The following is a 19,559-nucleotide window of genomic DNA, read 5'->3' as shown; positions in this document are numbered from 1 at the left end:
CCTAAAACATAATTTCTTTTACTACATAATTTAAGCTTATCATAATGAGTTTGTAATACAAATCGATGAAATGCAAGACGAATCAGAGCTTAATTACTGTTCATCCATATATTCTTCCTCGACTTGTATTGCAAATCCGGAAAAAATAAGTTCCAAAAAGCATATGAAATTATCATATTGCAGTTTTCGAGGTAAATCTTCGGTACAAAGTGCTTTATCCGATGATCCAGAAACAACTGCAGACAAAACTTGCGAGGAATGTGCAAGTTCAATTGAACCAGTCTGTCATTTAAAACTTGTGAGTTATTTTTTTTATCCTCACAATGAGAATCGATCTCCACTCGGAATGACAATGGTTTGGCCATACTCTACCACGCTCGCCAAGTGCTAATTGGCATACAAATAGTACCTAAGTATAATTTTTTTAATACCTACCTGAAAATGAGGTAACTACGTACCTACTGGTATGATGAATTATTGTGAATTAAGTCGAAGATAATCGTCGCCCCATGGTCGCCCGTATGAAGTCAGTGCATGACGTTAGTACATTTTAAGGGTTCCGTACCCGAAGTTGCCAACGGGACCCTATTACTAAGCCTCCGCTGTCCGACCGTCCCTTAAGCTTAGAATTTTTTTGCTACGTCCATACTCCGTTTGTAGCGAACTGTACCTATCTCGTGAACCGTGATAGGTTGAAATTTTTACGGAATGTGTAGGTATTTCTATTGCCGCTATAACCAAAAATAATAAAAATTTCAAAAGTTTCTTGTAGGATGGAACCTTTCGTGTGTCCAACTCGCACTCGACTGATTTTTTCTGCCATATCGTTTCAGGAATCAGTCGATAAATTAAAAGAAAGCACAAAGCAGTTACTATGTTTGTTAGAAGAAATACAAACTAAAACTCACGGAAAAAATATTCCGAATGAGACTCTTAAATTCACTACTTATATCAAGTCACTACGTCAAGTAAGTATTTCTAAGTCGACAAAAACTTAACCAACAATACTTAACTAACAATCAGGATTTCTTTTTCAAATACCTAAACCTAGGTAACTAAATATTCGATGTTATAGCCGTGTCGTGCCGTGTCTGATGGCTATGGCTATCTGCATGATTTAAATCACATTGCCCGGTTTAAGGGACATCGCCCACCGCAACTATTTAACCGACTTCAAAAAAGGAGGAGTTTCTCAATTCGTCAGAAACTTTTTTTTTATTATGGTAATATATAGCCGCAAAAAGGTCACATTACAGTAGCGATGGGTCGCTGACCCGTGTGCATTTGCCACAATTTGAGATTCACGAGGCTGTATCGCTACCACATCTGTGTCCCTTGAGCCGGGCAATGTGATAAATGCACTCTAATTGGGCCCTATGTGGGCCCTATGATGTTCAGTACTTAGTGGTTTTTGTGGTATCTGAGTGTATAAACGTGGTCCACGGACCACGCCACAGGTGATTTAGGTAAATAAGAAAATGTTTCTGGAGTTATAAAAAAATATTCTATGAAGCTCGAATACAATAAGCAGAGCAGAGCGAGACTGAGGTGGACAGTAGGTCAGTAGAGACTAGTAAAGAACATTATATTAGTATGGTCCAATTTGTGTTTGATTTAATACATTGCCCAGTTAAGCGCAACAGCGGCTAATTTAGACATGTGTCCGCTATAGCTTAACTTAACTGAAAACCGCTGCCGTGCCTATAGCGTACCATAGCGTTATTGTCGTAGCTAGCAACGGTTTTCAGTTATCATCTATGACGAACCACCTGACAACGCAACACTGCCAACTGGCAACCGACAATGCATTGTTTGGTTTTTGGGTAACTAGAAACGCAATAATTATGCCTTCTCTTTCTTTCTTTCACTGAAAGCTGAGAAGGAGCGGTTATTGGCTACCGGCTTAGTAACTAAGAACTTGGTAAACCAAAGCCGACCTTATCTCTATTACGCTAAGGCTTAACTGTACAAGTACTTGTCCATTACACTTTGATCTATCATTCTAAATACAGTTAGCCTTAGAGTAATAGAGATAAGGTCCTCTTTGGTTTATCAATCTTTATGAAATGTTTTTGGTTAACTGGACTGTGGCAAACTATTCGTGCAGGCGTCCACTATAGTTTGACCTATGTCAATGATCAAATTAAACTTTACTGCTATGAACTTAAGGTTGTGATTACTTCACGATATTCATGAAAGTAAAATTGGTTTTATTTTAGTGAATATGCGCGCGCTAGCTATACAGACGGTATTGATACGGCAGCTAGCTTAGTTACTACTACGGAAACCGCTGCGCGTTGCGCATATTAAATTAGTTGAAACACAACTCTGATACCGATATTCGGCAACGGTTAACAATATCGGTATTGAAACTAAGTAACTGTTGATTAACCGTTGCCGTAAATAGCCAATAACGCCCATCTTTAGCGGCTATACGATGTCAACGACTTCCTTGTACAAATCCATGGAATAGGCTACTTGACAATTTTTTTAAGTTGGTCTTAAATGGTTAATATTTGTCCTATTATATCAAAAAAATTAACACTATATTTTTTTGCGCCCTAAAAACCGTAAAACTTTAATTTAAAAAAATATTTTTCTTAGACAGGTGAAAACACTGTCGGCCATGTTTGGCCGATAGATTATCTGTGCTCTGACGTCATGCATTTGTAAACAACAGTATAACCACAGTGGTTATACTGTTGTTTACAAATGCATGACGTCAGAGCACAGATAATCTATCGGCCAAACATGGCCGACAGTGTTTTCACCTGTCTAAGAAAAATATTTTTTTAAATTAAAGTTTTACGGTTTTTAGGGCGCAAAAAAATATAGTGTTAATTTTTTTGATATAATAGGACAAATATTAACCATTTAAGACCAACTTAAAAAAATTGTCAAGTAGCCTATTGCTTTGAAGTCTGCCGTCATGCGTTGTGAAAAAATGAAAATGTTAAAAACCTAAGTACGTAGTCGTAATAGTGCAGTGATATAACTTATTTCGCAGTAGGTACCTAATTATTTAGAAATGTTAACTAAATAAAAAAAAACTTTTACTAGGACGACGATATTTATAGCGAAGGATTCAGTACAATAGGTCTTAAGACATTGGAAGACAACGCGAAAAATTTAGATGCCATTTACATTGAGGTAAATAATTTGGTTTTATTTATAACTTATATCATTAATCATATAGATTGTAAGTATTATAATCTATTTTGTCTAAGGGTCGTTATTCGTTGATTTCGAAATAACTGCCTCTTACAAAGGTCATAATTTTTTTGCTACCTACTTAATTTACGTTTACGATAGGTACGTATAATGTCGTAATAATAAAGTACTTATATCAACGTCTTTTTATTTGTCCGAGCTAATCTTTGAAACGACTGAACCAATTTTGACGGAATATTCACAGACTGGTATACAGGATAGGATCCGAGTCCCTGTGAAAAATAACCCAGATCTAAGAGTATAGGTATAAACACAACGTTCTACCCGAAAGGGTTCGAAACTAGTCGGATTTCCGTCGACTAAACAGTATAGCCGGAATAATCTAAACTCATAAGATAGGATCTACTATTTAATTCAGGGAAATAACGGATTCTCACCGGATTTTTCACTTCTGTCCGGTTTTTTTTTCAGGACGAGCACGATACTTGTTCAGTATATAAACGACTAACAAGAAAGTGCCTTTGCCTAAACCACCCGGAGTATAACGATTTCGTTATACATTTCAATGAGGATTCAAAATATACTACCAGTAATCTGGGTGAGATTATAAAGAACATGCGTATTTTGAAGAAGTTTCTCTATATGGGCGGTAATTATACAAGAAATGCACTGATGTTTTTGAATGAAGTTAGTGATTTTATTTTAATTTTTATTTTGTTTCTTTAATTGCCCTTTCAAACACTTTGAAATCAGCCTCAATCTAAAATCATAGGTTTAAATCCCACCCATTGGGCCAACCATGTTATTTCTATGCCTATTACGTTTTTGAGATGAATTATTATCATTCATGTTATCACTATTTGGTACTTTAAAACACCCCAATAAAAGATGGCGGCTTCAAAACAACTCTTCTGTTTGGCGATCATTTTAAATCCAAAAAAAAGATGAAGAATCGAGTCGTGCCTATAGATAAAGAAGTTTTACTTCAAAAAATACAGGGAATGATGGAGTCCCCACATAGCGAGCGCGTGGAAATAACGCAAGCGTGCTCGAACGCAGACATCTGCAATTTATTCGACGATCACTCGATGGTCATAGTTTGCATATCGTGGCCGTGTAATAACAAATACTACGGGGACTATGTGACTCAGGTACGCAATTATTGTCTTTTATAAACTTAGATGTAAGTCTTACATGTGTAGCTGAAAACTTTGCGTTTTTTTACGGTCGGTGTCACGTGAAAAGAGCTCTAACTACATTGGTACTGGCCTACCCACAGAAAACGAAAAGTTGATTGATGAACCAAAAGCGCGGCGGCACACTTCCGCCATCGCGCCTCAGTCTGTGTCACTAAAAACATCTATGAATATTGCCTAATAATATGTTTGTTTGTATTGCATGAAAAGATAATAATTACATGAGTATTTTTTTTAACGTTTTTAGGCTCTAGCAGCAGGTTTTTTATATAAACTTGTCCAGTTAGAAGAAGGGAGAAGATACTTAAATTACAGTTCAAAAATCACTAACGATATAAAAAAGATTTTGAGAAAAAAAAGTACATCGATTGAAGCAGATACGATAGAGTCTTTAAATTCAACATTAAACTTACTTAAGCCAGTATTTGTGAAAAACTTGGCTATAACTTACTTCAATAAAGCAATGTACGAAGGTAATGATAAGAAGAAATATGTAACAAGAGCTCAAAACACTTGTAGTTTGTTGAAAACCCTTAAGACATGTCAAGCAAATGTAATACAAAAACTAAGGCGGCCAAAGATTATCCCGGTTTATACAGATTGAATTAGACTTTAAAGCCTGTGATATGAACTGCCATAACTACTTAGATAAACGTAAGAAAGAAAATCGTACTTATAATAAAAGCCATGGGTAACTTTTCTAAAATCTTTCAATAGGCTACTTGACTCATATCTAATTTCGTCCAATAAATGATTATTTATTATAGTATTTTGCTTAAGAAAACGAAATATATCAATAACAATTATTAAAAACGCAGGATGGATATATAAATCCAATTTAAAAAAATACAGTTTTTATTTTTATTTGAAACGCAGAAAACGCTGTCAGCCATGATGTGACCTGTCATTAAATATGTAAACAAAGAAATGTCATCCCTATGTCACGCGGGGACTAACGTAGTATCCATATATATAAAATTTAGAGTCCTGACTAACTTATATAACGCACGCACTTATCAACGCACAGCCTAAACAGCTGGTCCTAGATACATGAAATTTGGTGGGTGTGTTCTTTGTAGGTAAAGAGAAGGTATCCACTAGGAAAGGATTTTTTGAAATTCCACCCCTGAGTGGGTTAAATGGAGGTGTGAAATTTATGAAGTCCACGCGGGCAATGTCACGTGCATAAGCTAGTTTTTATATATTTCTAAAAACTCATAGTAAACGTAAAAAAATATCGTTTTCTCTTTATAAATTGAATAAGTTATTAAGTAAGACTTTTACAACAAAGTGATCTTTGCAAAAATAAATTTGGGTTGCAGTCGTTAGTCATATAGGATCCCTTTAAGCAAGTCTTTGCGTGTTACGTATATTTATTTCACTGGGCACTCTAATCCACAACTTTCCTGTGGTCTTTATCGATGCGTTTTTTACTTTCTCGGATGATACAATAACGATAATTACTATATTTTTCATGTAAACTAGTATAGAAGTCATGTTTATTAAACTTTGGGAGGTTATGCTGTTGTTTACAAATGCATGACGTCAGAGCACAGATAATCTATCGGCCAAACATGGCCGACCAGTGTTTTCACCTGTCTAAGAAAAATATATTTTTAAATTAAAGATTTACGGTTATTAGGGCGCAAAAAAATATAGTGTTAATTTTTTTGATATAATAGGACAAATATTAACCATTTAAGACCAACTTAAAAAAAGTGTCAAGTAGCCTATTCAAACACGATGTCAAAGATGGTGTAAGTATTTAGTTACCGAAAAATAAGAGTGATTTTTAAGCAGATTTTATGTTTTCATGTTGCCAGTTTTTACTTTAAAATCCATAAGTAACTGCATGCTTACATTTTCCTTTTATTTTACAAAAAAAACTTCTTTTACCTGCTAAATGCTAATCCTTACTTTTCTTTTTAGAACTTAAGTTCTGATTTTAAGTCTAAGTTTCTAGTTTTTAGTCTAAGTAAGTTCTAATTTTAAGTCTAAGTAAGTTCTAAGTTTAAATTAGTTCTAATTAAAAGTTCAGATTTAAATCTGCAAATGATTTTCGAAATCTATTTTGCAAATTGCATATTTTTCGTTTCCGATAGCTCAAGATTTCGGCCACCGTATTTTACACTTTTATTTGTTTTAAATATGTCCAAAAATATTTTCTAGGGGTCGGGAAGAGAACTATATGCGACTTGGTACAACATCGCAGATATATGACATTTGAAGAAGTCCTGATGCATTTAGAAGTACTAGATGCATTTAGCCAATACGATAGCGGTCAAACAGAGCTAACTTTATATTTGCCGCTTTTATCAGTACTTTTAAAACATTTAATAATGGAATATGATAATAGTGAAATAAATACAACAGTTACAAGTATACTCAACAGTATCATTTCTAAAAATATTGTAAATGAAAAAGAAACAAAAATATCAAATACTGTGAAAAGTGTGATATTAGTTGAAACAACTACGCAGGTACCTACCTACATAGTGTTAAAGCTTTCTAATCTTTACTTTTTAACAAGCACCTTCGCAATATCTGCTACGAGCCCTTTGACTATACCTAGGTACCTACTTTAGAGTTAAATTATATTTCTAGGCCAGCAAAAAAATGAAAAGTGAAGAAATTCAATTTCCTCCGAAGAAAGCAAACAAGCAACAGACGCCAAAAAATAAAAATAAAAGCAAAACTGGTTTAATAGGTGTTTCGCCTAACAAATTTCGCCAACTTTCAAGCCGAAAAGGTATGGATTATTATCGGTCGTTAATGTTCCAATACATATTAATGCCAACCTTAGTTAGCACTTTCTAAACGGTCAGAATGGGTTATGGGCGAGTTATGGGCAAATGCTTAAAAAGAACATTGGTTTATTACAAGCAACATGAATAATTACAAGTCTCGCAATCATTCTCTCAATATAAAGATTGATAAAAATTCAAGTTTAGGCACCTAATAATATTATTTATTATAGTGCCTGGGCATATTGAGAAGTGCTAAGGCAATTTGCTGGTAATAGCTACGGACTCTCGATTGGTAGGTAAACAAAAAAAACAGGAGGTATGATATTATGATACAGAAAGATAGGGTCACAAATATCGTAAACATCGAATAGGTACAGATGGAGTCACAGTTAAAGTCCAACACATACATACAGGTAAGTCGGTACATCAGCCTGATTTTGAATACTTCTAAACAATTTATTAATTAAGTTTAATCAGTTTCAGAATGGGAACCTTCTAATGTACGAGTACTCAACAGATCAAAAAAATTTAACAATAGCAGGTAGGTATGAGGAAAATGATTAGGTACCTATTCCTTTATTGAAATATGTGTAGAGAGGTAGGTAGTATTGTAGGTACACATGCTTAATTTCTTCTTCTAAAGTACGTGAGTGCCTCCTATAATCTGGATTTTTGCATTTAGGTAAGTATAGTCCGCGACAGGTTGAGATTGAGTGTGAGGCGGGGGGACACCCCGCACACCACCCGCGCTCGCCCGCATCAGGTAAGCGCGGAGGTTGTGCGGGGCGTTTCCTCCCCGATTGCAATTTCAACCTGCCGCGTACTATAGCTGTATGTACATATTTCATTAAATCTTTTCAGGTCATACAAAGAAGACACAGAGAAATGAAATAAAAAGCATTTATAAAATAAAAAATATCTCCTAAACTTTTTTATATAATCTTGTGTCAACTTATTGAACATAAATTAAGAATAAAGTATCACAATTTTCCTCTATTTATAAAATTTATATTTTACAGCTAGAGTATACAAAATGATAGGTAAAATATTATCTTAAACACAGGCTACCTACTTTTTAACTCAGAATTTTATAAATATAATTTAAATTGTAAAAAGAAAACATACACTAGGTAACTTAAACATGACTTTGTAATCAGAGGTTTTGTTATCTTTGACATATTTTGTTAAAATGCAATAATATTATACCTACTTAGTAGGAGTTAGGACTGATGACACTCTACATACATACAGTACCCGGCACAAAGTAATGTACATCAACCTTTAGAAGGAGATAGCAGATTTGTAGAGCATTGTCACTGTAGTTGAGACCGACAAAACGTAGTGTATGAGTGACAGAGACAACACTGCAAAGCCGAAATGTCATTCTAAAAGCCAATGTACATTACTTTCTGCCGCGTACTGTACAAAGATTTCGAAAATAACCCTTTCCATAAATAGATATCTTATTATAACAGCTAACTTTCACCAAATAATTATTTTAATTTATTACAAACCTATTTATCTTTTGTGTACCTAAATGCTTTAATAAGTAACTTACAATAATTCTCACTCAAATTATTGCGTTTGTAACATAAATATAATACTTAAGTTATTGTTTTAATTCACACGATAATTAAAATTGTTACATTCAACTAATCAGACTATTGAAGCAACCATTAATTAAAAAAAGGAATGTTAATTTAATAAGCAAGATTGTGAAATCTGAATTCTATTTCTTACTTGTAACCCTATACCACTCTTAAATAAAAATATGAAACATAAAAATATACAAAATAGCATTGAGATCCAACTTTATCATAGCTTGCCTCAGTTTCATCAAAATGGGCTCAGTATTAGTAATAATTAATAAATTCCGAATTAAGCATTTTATTTTATAGTAAAAGCATCAAAAAATTAAAGAATTACAATAAATTAGTTGGTATTAAGCTTTTGAGTTTAATTTTGAGTTTTCCCGATTTAATGATATAAAGAACATCATAATATAAACTGATTTCTTGCAGTAACAAATAAATTCAATCAAAATTTCTATCATCATACCTTTGTTGAGGTCTATCATTATAACCAATTATTGTTCGCTTCTTCAATGGATTAGGGTTACTAGACTTGAAAATCATTGCAATCAAAATATAAAAGCCCCCAACAATCTTACTAAAGAAATCTAAGCACCCCAAAATGAGAGGAGTAGATTTCGTAATCAGGTTTGACAGTTCTCGCACTAAAGCTAATACAAAGTTACCTAGAAATTGAACAAATGCATTACTTCCTGTGAATATAGCTATAATAAACGCAAAAATGAATGTTATGAACTCTTTTATACTGCTAAGTGTAAAGGCACTTTTTAAACAAAAAACTATTTCATTTGCAGTTTCATTGAGTTTAGCTTCAATAGGTTTTTCAACATATCCCAACAATATGGGCTCCGCCTCCAAAAAGGCATCAGTTATGGGTCTTATACATTTCAATGTGATAATAACTTCATAATCTAGGTATTTAATACTTTTAATTTGAAACCAAAACACTCCGAACGGCTGGTTGTCGATTTCTGTCCAGATACATATGCCTGTTGAATGCCCTATAGCTTCAGAGTCAGAAATGCCGATCCACTGCCCGTCCGTGCATATTTTCTGCAGCTTATGTTGTGCTTCCAATAAATCCCTTTTTAATTCTACTTCCGCTGGGCTGAGTTTGACAATATCCCGGTAACCAACACGCTGGTTAACAAGTCTCCTCTCAAGGTAACGTCCCAGGAAAATACGAGATCTTAACAAATTCTTCACGTAATCTCTAACTTTTAACACCTCTTCACCTACCACAGTCTTTAATTCACTCAACTCCGACGTCGTCGATGTATTGAACGAAGTATTTAGGCGTGAGACACTCATTTTAATTAGAGAAATGAGAAAAAATACACAAAAGTCGAAATGAAATAATGAAAACCACCATACCAAAACAATCACAAAATCTGAAAATTAAAAAGATCACAAATCACAATACATATTATTATATTCAATGTACTCTGTGATATTGTCTGTGATACAAAAGTAAAAAGTTGCTCCATAGGCAATAGGCATAGAGTTGCTCAAAAAATAATGTCAAAGTCAATCAAACAAAGTCAGTCAGCTGTCAAATGATGACTTAATGGCTTTACGGCTCTGGGTTCTAATCTTTTCGAGTCTTCAAAAAACATGGGACCGTAGAGTAAAAGTCATTCGACCTGTCGCGTACTACTTATTACAAATAGGTGAGATAAACAATAAAACAAAGACTGATTAAAAAATTTGTACATTTTATTTTTTTCGCAATAAAAATATATTATATGTACACTGAAAGAACTAAATGTAATATCTGCAATGATGTTCAGTTTTAACTCAAATAACAGAATAAACTTTTTTATTCAATAAGCGGTAACTATACCCTATCTGCGGAATAAAGTTAATATGGCTCTCTCTTTACCTAATTCGATACAAAAACACAGATAACTAGTGCTATGTTAACTTCATTCCGCGGATAAGTTAGTATAGCGCTCTCTCTGTTACACAATCATACAAATGATAGAGCCGAACAGAGAGAGCGCTATATTAATTTCATTCTGCGGATAGGGTAAAGTTATTTTACAATCACACAAATCAATTAAAATTTTCTACTAGATATCAATATAAAGTAGGTATCATAACATAACTACCGTGAGTGATTTCCATTATAAATAATATCTATCCCGGCTGTACTCACGTGTCTAGTCGACGTTAGCCCGAGTAGTTTCGAACCCATCCGGGGTCCTTTTTCAAGGGAGTCAGTTGCTTGTCTGGATTACGGTGACGGTTCCAGCGATGAAGATCAGCAAGAACTGTCGGGAGACGTTCGGCAGCTGTCTCTCCCCCTCACCCCAGCCACCCTCGCAGCGGGCTCTACGGGCTACTTAGATAAACAAATACCTATAACAAGTTTTGAGTGATTCGACATCGTGCATTACAATGTCGAATTACGTACATTAATTACATAATTTTCTTAAGTATTTTAATTTAATTTTATATACACAGCATCATTCGGTTTATCATTACGGTTAGGTAAATATAACTCCTCACACGCCATTTTAACTTTTGTGACAAATTTCATGTCCAAAGTACGATTTTAGTCTTTAATTTAAAGATGAACCATACTTTTGACATGACAGTTGACCCATAGAGTTAAAATGGCGTATGAGGGAGTCATTTTGTACGGACTATAAAACCTATATCTAGATTGCTAAGATAGGGCAAATATAGTTAAAATAAGTCCTATTTTGTGTAATTGTCCATTTCTAAGATTCCTACAAGCTTTCTAAATACAGCTGAATAAAATTTCAATACAGAACTATTAGTACGTGAAGTTTCTTTTACAACAGCTTTCATAAAGTCCATTCTCGCTATACACATTTTTATTTTGTTGTTATCCATACCTACTAATATTATAAATGCGAAAGTGTGTCTGTCTGTCTGCTAGCTTTTCACGGCTCAACGGTTTAACCGATTTTGATGAAATTTGGTACAGAGGTAGCTTACATCCCGGGGAAGGACATTACCTACCTTTTATCCCGGAAAATCATAGTTTCCACGGGATTTTTAAAAACCTAAATCCACGCGGACTAAGTCGCGGGCATCATCTAGTTTTTAATAAATATTTTATTTGCCCTTTTAGCGTGATTCTTGGATATTCACAACAAAATCTACAATAGCAATTATTATTGTAATTGGCTGAATTTATGGTATGGTATCTTGTTGTACCTAAGGCTGAGATCTTTAGAGCGCAACTTGACTTTGCTCAGACTTAAGATTAGGTTAAAACGAGACAGATTTATGTGAGAGATATAGCTGTGTAGTCTAAGCTAAGTCAGAGTGCGCTCTATAGATCAGCCTGAGACACGGAGGAAACAAAAAGGCCATATTCGGACACCCAAAGTAAATCACCTCCGTTGCTTAACCGGCGAGATCGAATGGTATGGGCTGTCAGTTGTCACAACTATATCCTACACATTTATCACCTCGAGCCTTGGAGAGCACGTAAAGCCGTCGGTCCTGTGACTGATCTCTCTCCGGTCGTGTCGGATTTCCGTCGCATCGGGCTATACGAGTGAGGGAATACTGAGTGCATCTGCGCACACACTTGTGCACTATAAGTGATATCTCCCGCGCAGTTGGCTAATCTCTGTGGCCGAACTTCGGTCGGGAGGGCACATCCAACACAGATAAGAAATAACGACAAAGAAACTGTTAATATCGAAACATATATGGAACTTTAGATAAAATGTAAAACAAATCTTGACAAAGTTCTACAATATAGCTATTCTGATTGTGTACATCACTAAACTAAAATGGCAGGTCTCAATCTATTGCTATCCCTTTCATAATGTTCTCTGTGGTAAAGGATAGCACTAGATTTAGACCAGTCAATTTAGTTCAGTTTATAGATTATGTACCTAAAACAGAATTAGCCACAATATTAAATTTTTATGTAGATTACAAAATTTAAAGAATAAATATTTTCAATTTATTTAAGGCCATATTTAGAGTTATTTTTACAAAAATAAATCTAGCTACTAACGGATAATAATATTAAAATCTCCTACTTAGTAAGTATGCCAAAGAAATGTTTTTTTTTAAATAACTAAATTAAAATATCTAAAATAGCAAAGCTATTTTAATCGTATTCTATTATTATCTATTTACAACAGATAGTGTTATACCAAGTAGTTAACATAATCAAAAGAGAACCAAGTGTATAAGTTAGGTTGCCCGCACTTGCCGCGCTTAAGCTGGACTATGCAACCGCCCTTAATTTTGATATATCATCGTGAGCAAAGTCTTCTCAATTTCTGTTTTAGACATACATGTAATACACACCTCCAACACATTCCCAAGTATACCATCCAATCCGGTATTTACAGCTAATCGAATCAGTAACTTTTTATCAAACGTCCAAACGCGCGATTAGTATGCGAAATTCTATGAAATACCGGTATATGACGTCACAATCATTTGACGTGTTTTTTTTAGTTCAATTGATAATTTAAAATCGTTATCACACATAAAACTAACAAAGGACGTGGATTTTACGTAATTTGGAAGACGCTCTATTTAATAGTCACTGAGAAACAATTTATTTTTGACATAGTCAAATACCGTATTCGCATGATGGCTCGAGGCAAGGATCCAATCGGCAGTCCGCAGTTCGACCAATGAACGCTTGTCATGTAAACGGTAAACTGACAACCCCATACGATTGAGTTTGTAAGCAATTTACAATTTACATGAGACATGCAATGAGTACTTGATGGAGTATGTTGGAATATATTTTAATTTCTTTATACAAACAAACACTAACAAATTAAGTATAAATTATTATAAATTTTTGCAATCTTGCAACAGTAGCAATCGTTTTCACCAACTATGAATCAGATTTTTTGCACACGATTTTAATTTCATGATTTTTAAAATCGCCTAAACTTTCAAAAATATTTTTTATCATATTAAAATAATAATATTAATAATAATTGAACAATAATAAAAACATTTTTTACTTTTATTTTGATGCTTAGTATCCTATAAATCGATGTGATTTGATTAAAGATCAAAACATTAAAAAATATTGGATTCTACTCTTGTTTATTGCGTACCTATATTTACATTACACAGGTTGGACATATTTTTAATTCATGAAAAATTGATTGAAAGCTTGCTAATAGCCGATAATATCAATATATAGTGCGACAAGGCTCTCTTGGCACTTGAATGACATTGACAGGGGGGCGCTGTTGGAGAACAAAGGCTTAGACTCATTATTCGTCGAAGCTAAGACTATTCAAACAAGAACAAAGGGGATACTTGACGACAACGTTAGTACCGATTTTCGCCTCGCGCCAAGAGCCTTGTCGCACTGTATCTGTATTCTGTCGATACTAAGCAACGTTGTTATTTAACAGGTCAGAATCATGCATGAACTGTGGGATAGATGTACTTATTCACTGTAGCGTACCGAGAAAGAAATGGCAATAAAGCAGTGCTAGGCGCCATGGGATCAAAAATTAATCTGATTATAATATGTATTTTAAAAATAAACTAGGATGGTAAACAAAAACCTGCAAATATTTTTGAGAATTGTAATACTTATTCACCTATGTACTTCTTAGTTAAAAAAACTACAGGAAAATAATTCATTACCGTTTCAGATCAAAATTGAAAAATCTAGATTCCAAAAATTGCGTTTTGCATATGGGCCGTTAACAAAAACTGTACGTACGATCTTTTGACAAATAACAACGTTGTTAAGTAACTTATCGAAAGATTACAGATCGATAGAGTATAATTCCGGATGTAAAATGATAGCTCTAGCTCTAGACCAAAGCTGGCAACCTCTGTAGGTTGCCAATCACAATTGGCTATAAACATGATCGTGTATGGCCAGCGTCAGGGACTTGGTATAGCAAACGGCACGGGCGCGCAGTGGGACGGTTACTGTGAAGACAAAATGTATGTAACGAAACAACAGTTTTATTTCATAAAGCGTTACTTATTTTGTCTTTACAGCGCCAGTTCACGCGCCGTAATCGCTTGCTATATCAAGTCCCTAAAACTTCCAATTTACTTCAACTGACAGAACGAATTGTGCTGTCCTTTTCTACACAAAATGATGTGAAAAAGATGACACTATAACAGTCCTGCAAATTTATAACAGTCATAACTTTTGTGTACAGGTGTTCCATTTCACGAAGACCATTTAGCTATTTGTGTAAGTACACATTGTTATAGTTTGCGTGGCACTCAGCCTGAGATTCATAGAGTGCACTTTGAATTTGCTCAGACTTAAGAAACTATTAAAACGAGACAGCGCTATATCGCTGACATAAATCTGTCTCGTTTTAACTAGAGCTTAAGTTAAAGTAGGCTCTATAGACTTCAGCCTAGGTCTCGATCGCGACGCGGCTTGCGTTATGCATACAAAATATGCAGTAATGCTTACCGTTACACTCTACTACAACCAAGGCTGAGCGGTATTAATGAAATAGAAAACTAATACCACATTTTTAACATTTAAGTAGTGCTAAACATTTCTTCATAAAATATTTACAATACTGCAATTTTACTAGCATAAGAAGAAATCACATATTTTCCATAATTAAGTACGAAAATGTGTACTCCTTAACGTTTTACCTTAACTTCTACAAATATTTAATACCACAGCAATAAATCCATTTAGCATTCACAACCGCAATAAAAACAGTTTTTTCTTTTCCGTTTCGTTGTAAATTTCAATTCAATTTCTTTTCGGGTCTCGTTTTAAAATAGAAAAGGAAGAAATCGAATAGACGAAGCATTGGATAGAACCCGGGGTGTTACTTTGCTCTCACAATTACAGTACTTTAGCACAGTTCGAAGAACCGATATAGACGTTAGATTCCTAACTAACTAGGCGACTATGCACCTCTTCTGTTGATTTTTTCTTTGAAAGAATAACTAAGCGTAAAGCTTGTGCTAGTGGTAGATACGACAATAGTGCAACGGGTGGGGGTTAGAAGCGACAACTTTTCGGATTTCAGCCCGCTCTTCTAAGTTGACCTTTCGGGGCTCCTCTATCCTAGTACTTCGTCTTATTACCGTAGTATTACAGTAGGGAATTCCGTGTTTACTTTAAACTATAAAAGGAAGAATATCATAGGGATACATTCTGAAACCAAACACTATTTTTTGATTTAAGCCTCATAAAAATAAGCTAGGTACGAGAAAATAATATTGTAAGGCAGGAAATATTGTACATCGACCTTTAGAAAGAGATAGCGGTATCGTAGAGCATTGTCTCTGTCGAAAAAACGTCACATAGGCATGAGTGACAGAGACAACGCTTTACGAAGCCGAAATCTTTTCCTAAAGGTCGATGTAAAATATTTCCTACCGGCTACTGTATTCTCCGTGAAATATAAGTAAATTGTTTACTCGATTTAAATATTAAATACTACAACACAGCCCTTTGGAAGGACATTTCGGTCACTCTTAAAGCTCGCACACAGTATAGACGGTTTGCGTCGCACCACAACGCTTTTCATACTATTTTTAAAACATACGGACATGTTTAAAACATGACTATGAATATTGCCTTTCCCCCTTTAATTTAGCGTCAAACTTGTGCCACAGTTCATGACAGTTAGGGACCTTTAACAAAACATCGAGGCTTCGAAGTCACTAGCAGGCGTCAAATGTTAGTACATTTGACGCAGGTCGCCCTAAAGGCACCCTATTTTTCTTTGATTTTACATCACCATAGCTTATCCATATTTGACTTATCGTCCATTCAGGATCAAATCGAGAGTTCCCTCACTCTAGTTCACTCTGCTTGTGCTAAGAGTACGTACGACAATAGTATGGCAATATACAATTACCGAGGTTATCTTTTGAAAAGGTATACCTACTTCCTAGCGACTGTGAAAAATATTTGCATGATTATGCTAATTTTTTTAATCGAGCTAAGCCACTTTAATTAAATTATTATTTGAGCACTTTACAATCGTTTAATCTAAAACGTTTACAGAATATGATGCCACATTTCTTCGAAACATTATTTCAACGAATTGATCATAAAAAAAGCGATTAATTCATTTATATTGAAATGTTAAACTACCTATTATTATACGCTAATACCTACGGTATTGTAAGTTGTAATATGTTGTCAAAGTTGAGCACAAAATGATTTTACTCAGTAAGGCTGTACTTTGACTTTGCAAGAGACTTTACTTAACAGTTAAAACGAGACAGATTTATAATTCTAAGATAAATCTGTCTCGTTTTAACCATGTTTAAAATTTGAGCAAAGTACACTCTATAATAGATCTCACTCAGGCTTAGAGTTTTAATCTGACAAAAAACTGTTTCATTTTAATTCTACTTAAGATCTGAGCAAAGCCAAAGTACGGTATATAGATTATCATAGATCTCGGCCTTGGTCTGCCTTGTCTGTATTTTTTTGCTGTGAATAAAGTGCTTAAACATAATCAACTTTCGGTTAAAAGTTTACAGATTCATTTTTGGTTCATTAAGGTTGCGATGCGACGGCTCGCCTATTTGCGTACTATCCCCCTAACCATCAAACATTCATGTACTTGATTCAATCTTTTAAATACAATCATAATCCTTCTAATTTAATCGCGAAACAGTCTTTTCTACAGCTGAGAATCATACCTCCATGGCTCCTTGACTAGTCATCGATACTTTAAAAAGTACTACACTAGCGGCACGCTATGATGGCCGGTTTGACACATTACAATAGTGATGTGGAATGTCAATTTATTCTCGAACAAAAAACAATTAAGTTTTGTTTTTGTACCTGATTAAATAGGTTTAATAAAACAAAAATGTATATGTTTATTTAATTTATTTGAACGAACTGAATATTTGAACGAAAATGAATATACATACTTTATATGCACACAAGAAACATATGAATACAAAAGATACCGAAAAAGGTGCCACAAAAGGCCATAATTAATCAGATTCGTCCATACTACTATTTTCACTGTCGTCACTGCTATCATCACATACATTAATAATTATATGTTCGTTTTCTATAATATTATCTATTTTCACATCTCTTTCATAATCTTCCCTTATTAATTTAACAGTTCTATTCACAACCTTTTCCCAGTCTCCTTTAGTCACATGTTCACAAGCTTCTTCTAATAATTTTAGCATTTTTTTTGTGGTAAATGGGGGTTCTGTATTGTGTCTTGCAGCATATCCCTTAATTTGAGCCCACACCAACTCAATCGCATTATACTCACAATGGTAAGGCGGTAACCGTATAACTCTGTGCCCATGTTCTAATGCTATTTCGTCAATGACGTATCGGATCTTGGTTGGTTTGTTTTCTTTTAAAAGACGTACTAATTCCGCTTTTAACATATTCATGTTTGCATCTACGCCATTTTTACGAAGCCATGCGACGATATCAGCTTTCTTTTGGGATTGGGCAGGTGGCTTGTCAATTTGCATCGAGTGGTATGGGGCGTTGTCCATAATTATAATAGATGGTTCAGGGAGGCTACACAACATTGAGGTAAACCATTCAGTAAACTTTTCTCCATTCATGTCTTCATGATAGTCTCCAGTGGTTTTTGACGCAAAAGCCATGAGAGAACCTTCGACAAACCCGTTGATGGTTCCGGCGTGACAAATTATAAGTCGCGATCCTTTTCCTACAGGAACTTTGGAAGTAGATGCTGCTGTGTCATCGTTCCAAGAACGGCCTACAGTATGGTTAGCATTAAGCCATGTTTCATCCAAGAACACAACATTTTGCCAATTTTTGATTTCTTTCACTTGCCGTAAAAAAGTATACCTTGCCATCGCTATATCAAATCTTTCCATCAATATTTTGCGTTTGTTACATTTTTTGTATCGAAATCCAATGGTCTTCAAAATCTTCGTTAAAGAACTTTCCCCACCGAAGAATAATCCAGCTTCCTTCAGTGAATGCACCAACTTTTTTCTTGTTGGATACTCCTTCTGTAAATAGTAGCCGTAAACATGTCTTCGGATAGCATCGGCATCAAAGCTATCGATGCCTACGACTGGTTTTGCTCGTTTTCTCTTTTTTGGTGTGTGAAGTTTATTTTCTTCTGTGCCAGTCTCGCCATATTTTTTTTTAGTTATCCGTCTAACAGTTCGTTGTCCAATATTAAGCGCATCAGCTACGCGTTCAACCACTGACGTTATAGGTAAAATTGGCCCTCCATTTTGAGCTTCACGATCGAAATAGTTACGAAGGCGTATTAGGAACTCACGTGTCTGACTATTTAGAACAGTTCTCTGCGTACGTTCGGTCATATCGACGAAATCCACAACAAAGGGCTTGAACAGAGTCCAAATTAACGAGCAAGGGTCAACAGTAATGCAGTATCAATATTTGAAATCCAAAGCCAGGTCAAAACTATATCACAATCGCATTGCACTGACAGTTTATACTTTTCGAAGCAACGTCAATTCGAAACTGCTTTGTTTTGCATTGAGCATTGACGCGAGTTTGCCGGAGGTAGTAGTTGTGCTAGCCAGCGATCCTATGTGACGATCGTATTAGATTCCATTTTTAAAAATTTATTGATATTTTTTTGCGATTTCAGAGGTTTGTCCACATAGTGAAAATTGTTCATATTCACAAGTACATTCACCCCTTAAATGGTGCAAACTGATTTTTCTACACTTGTATACATTTAAGAAATCAATTTAATAAATAAATTTTGAGTCCTAAACCTAAAACTACATTCGATAAAATTTATGAATCTCTGCACATCACTATCGTCAATAAAGTAATACAATTATTTCCTTCAAAGTCGTTATCAATTAATACGGAACTTCATGAGCGGACAAACGTCAAACCGGCCATCATAGCGTGCCGCTAGTTTAAT

The 19,559-nt window shown here is 34.7% G+C and overlaps 2 protein-coding genes and 1 long non-coding RNA gene across 4 annotated transcripts in view; 2 read left to right on the top strand and 1 right to left on the bottom strand.

Moving 5' to 3' along the window:
* Positions 1-28: 28 nt before the first annotated feature.
* On the top strand, positions 29-8,253 carry LOC117986697 (uncharacterized). 2 transcript variants are annotated; one of them, XM_034973570.2, is made up of 10 exons: positions 29-298; positions 834-968; positions 3,061-3,150; positions 3,643-3,858; positions 4,170-4,322; positions 4,615-4,840; positions 6,537-6,847; positions 6,972-7,116; positions 7,592-7,655; positions 7,976-8,253. In XM_034973570.2, the coding sequence occupies exons 1-10, from the start codon at positions 71-73 to the stop codon at positions 8,001-8,003; spliced, it is 1,596 nt and encodes a 531-aa protein (XP_034829461.1). In that variant the 5' UTR covers positions 29-70; the 3' UTR covers positions 8,004-8,253. The 2 variants fall into 2 exon arrangements, with proteins under 2 accessions (XP_034829461.1, XP_069357855.1); XM_069501754.1 differs by lacking the exons at positions 7,592-7,655; positions 7,976-8,253 and adding an exon at positions 7,345-7,385.
* LOC117986381 (uncharacterized) lies at positions 8,001-10,017 on the bottom strand. The gene has a single exon (XM_034973214.2). The coding sequence runs from the start codon at positions 10,015-10,017 to the stop codon at positions 9,148-9,150; it is 870 nt and encodes a 289-aa protein (XP_034829105.1). The 3' UTR covers positions 8,001-9,147.
* Positions 10,018-17,375: 7,358 nt separating this feature from the next.
* The window catches only part of LOC138403002 (uncharacterized), a 66,535-nt gene continuing 64,351 nt past the window's right edge, over positions 17,376-19,559 (top strand). The window contains exon 1 of the long non-coding RNA XR_011237311.1: positions 17,376-19,552. This is a non-coding gene — a long non-coding RNA (uncharacterized lncRNA). The remainder of the gene's footprint in view (positions 19,553-19,559) is intronic.

Source organism: Maniola hyperantus, chromosome 11 (assembly GCF_902806685.2).
Source record: "Maniola hyperantus chromosome 11, iAphHyp1.2, whole genome shotgun sequence".
Lineage (NCBI taxonomy): Eukaryota > Metazoa > Arthropoda > Insecta > Lepidoptera > Nymphalidae > Maniola > Maniola hyperantus.
Note: the sequence above shows the minus strand (reverse complement) of the source record. Positions and strands in the feature narration are given on the sequence as shown.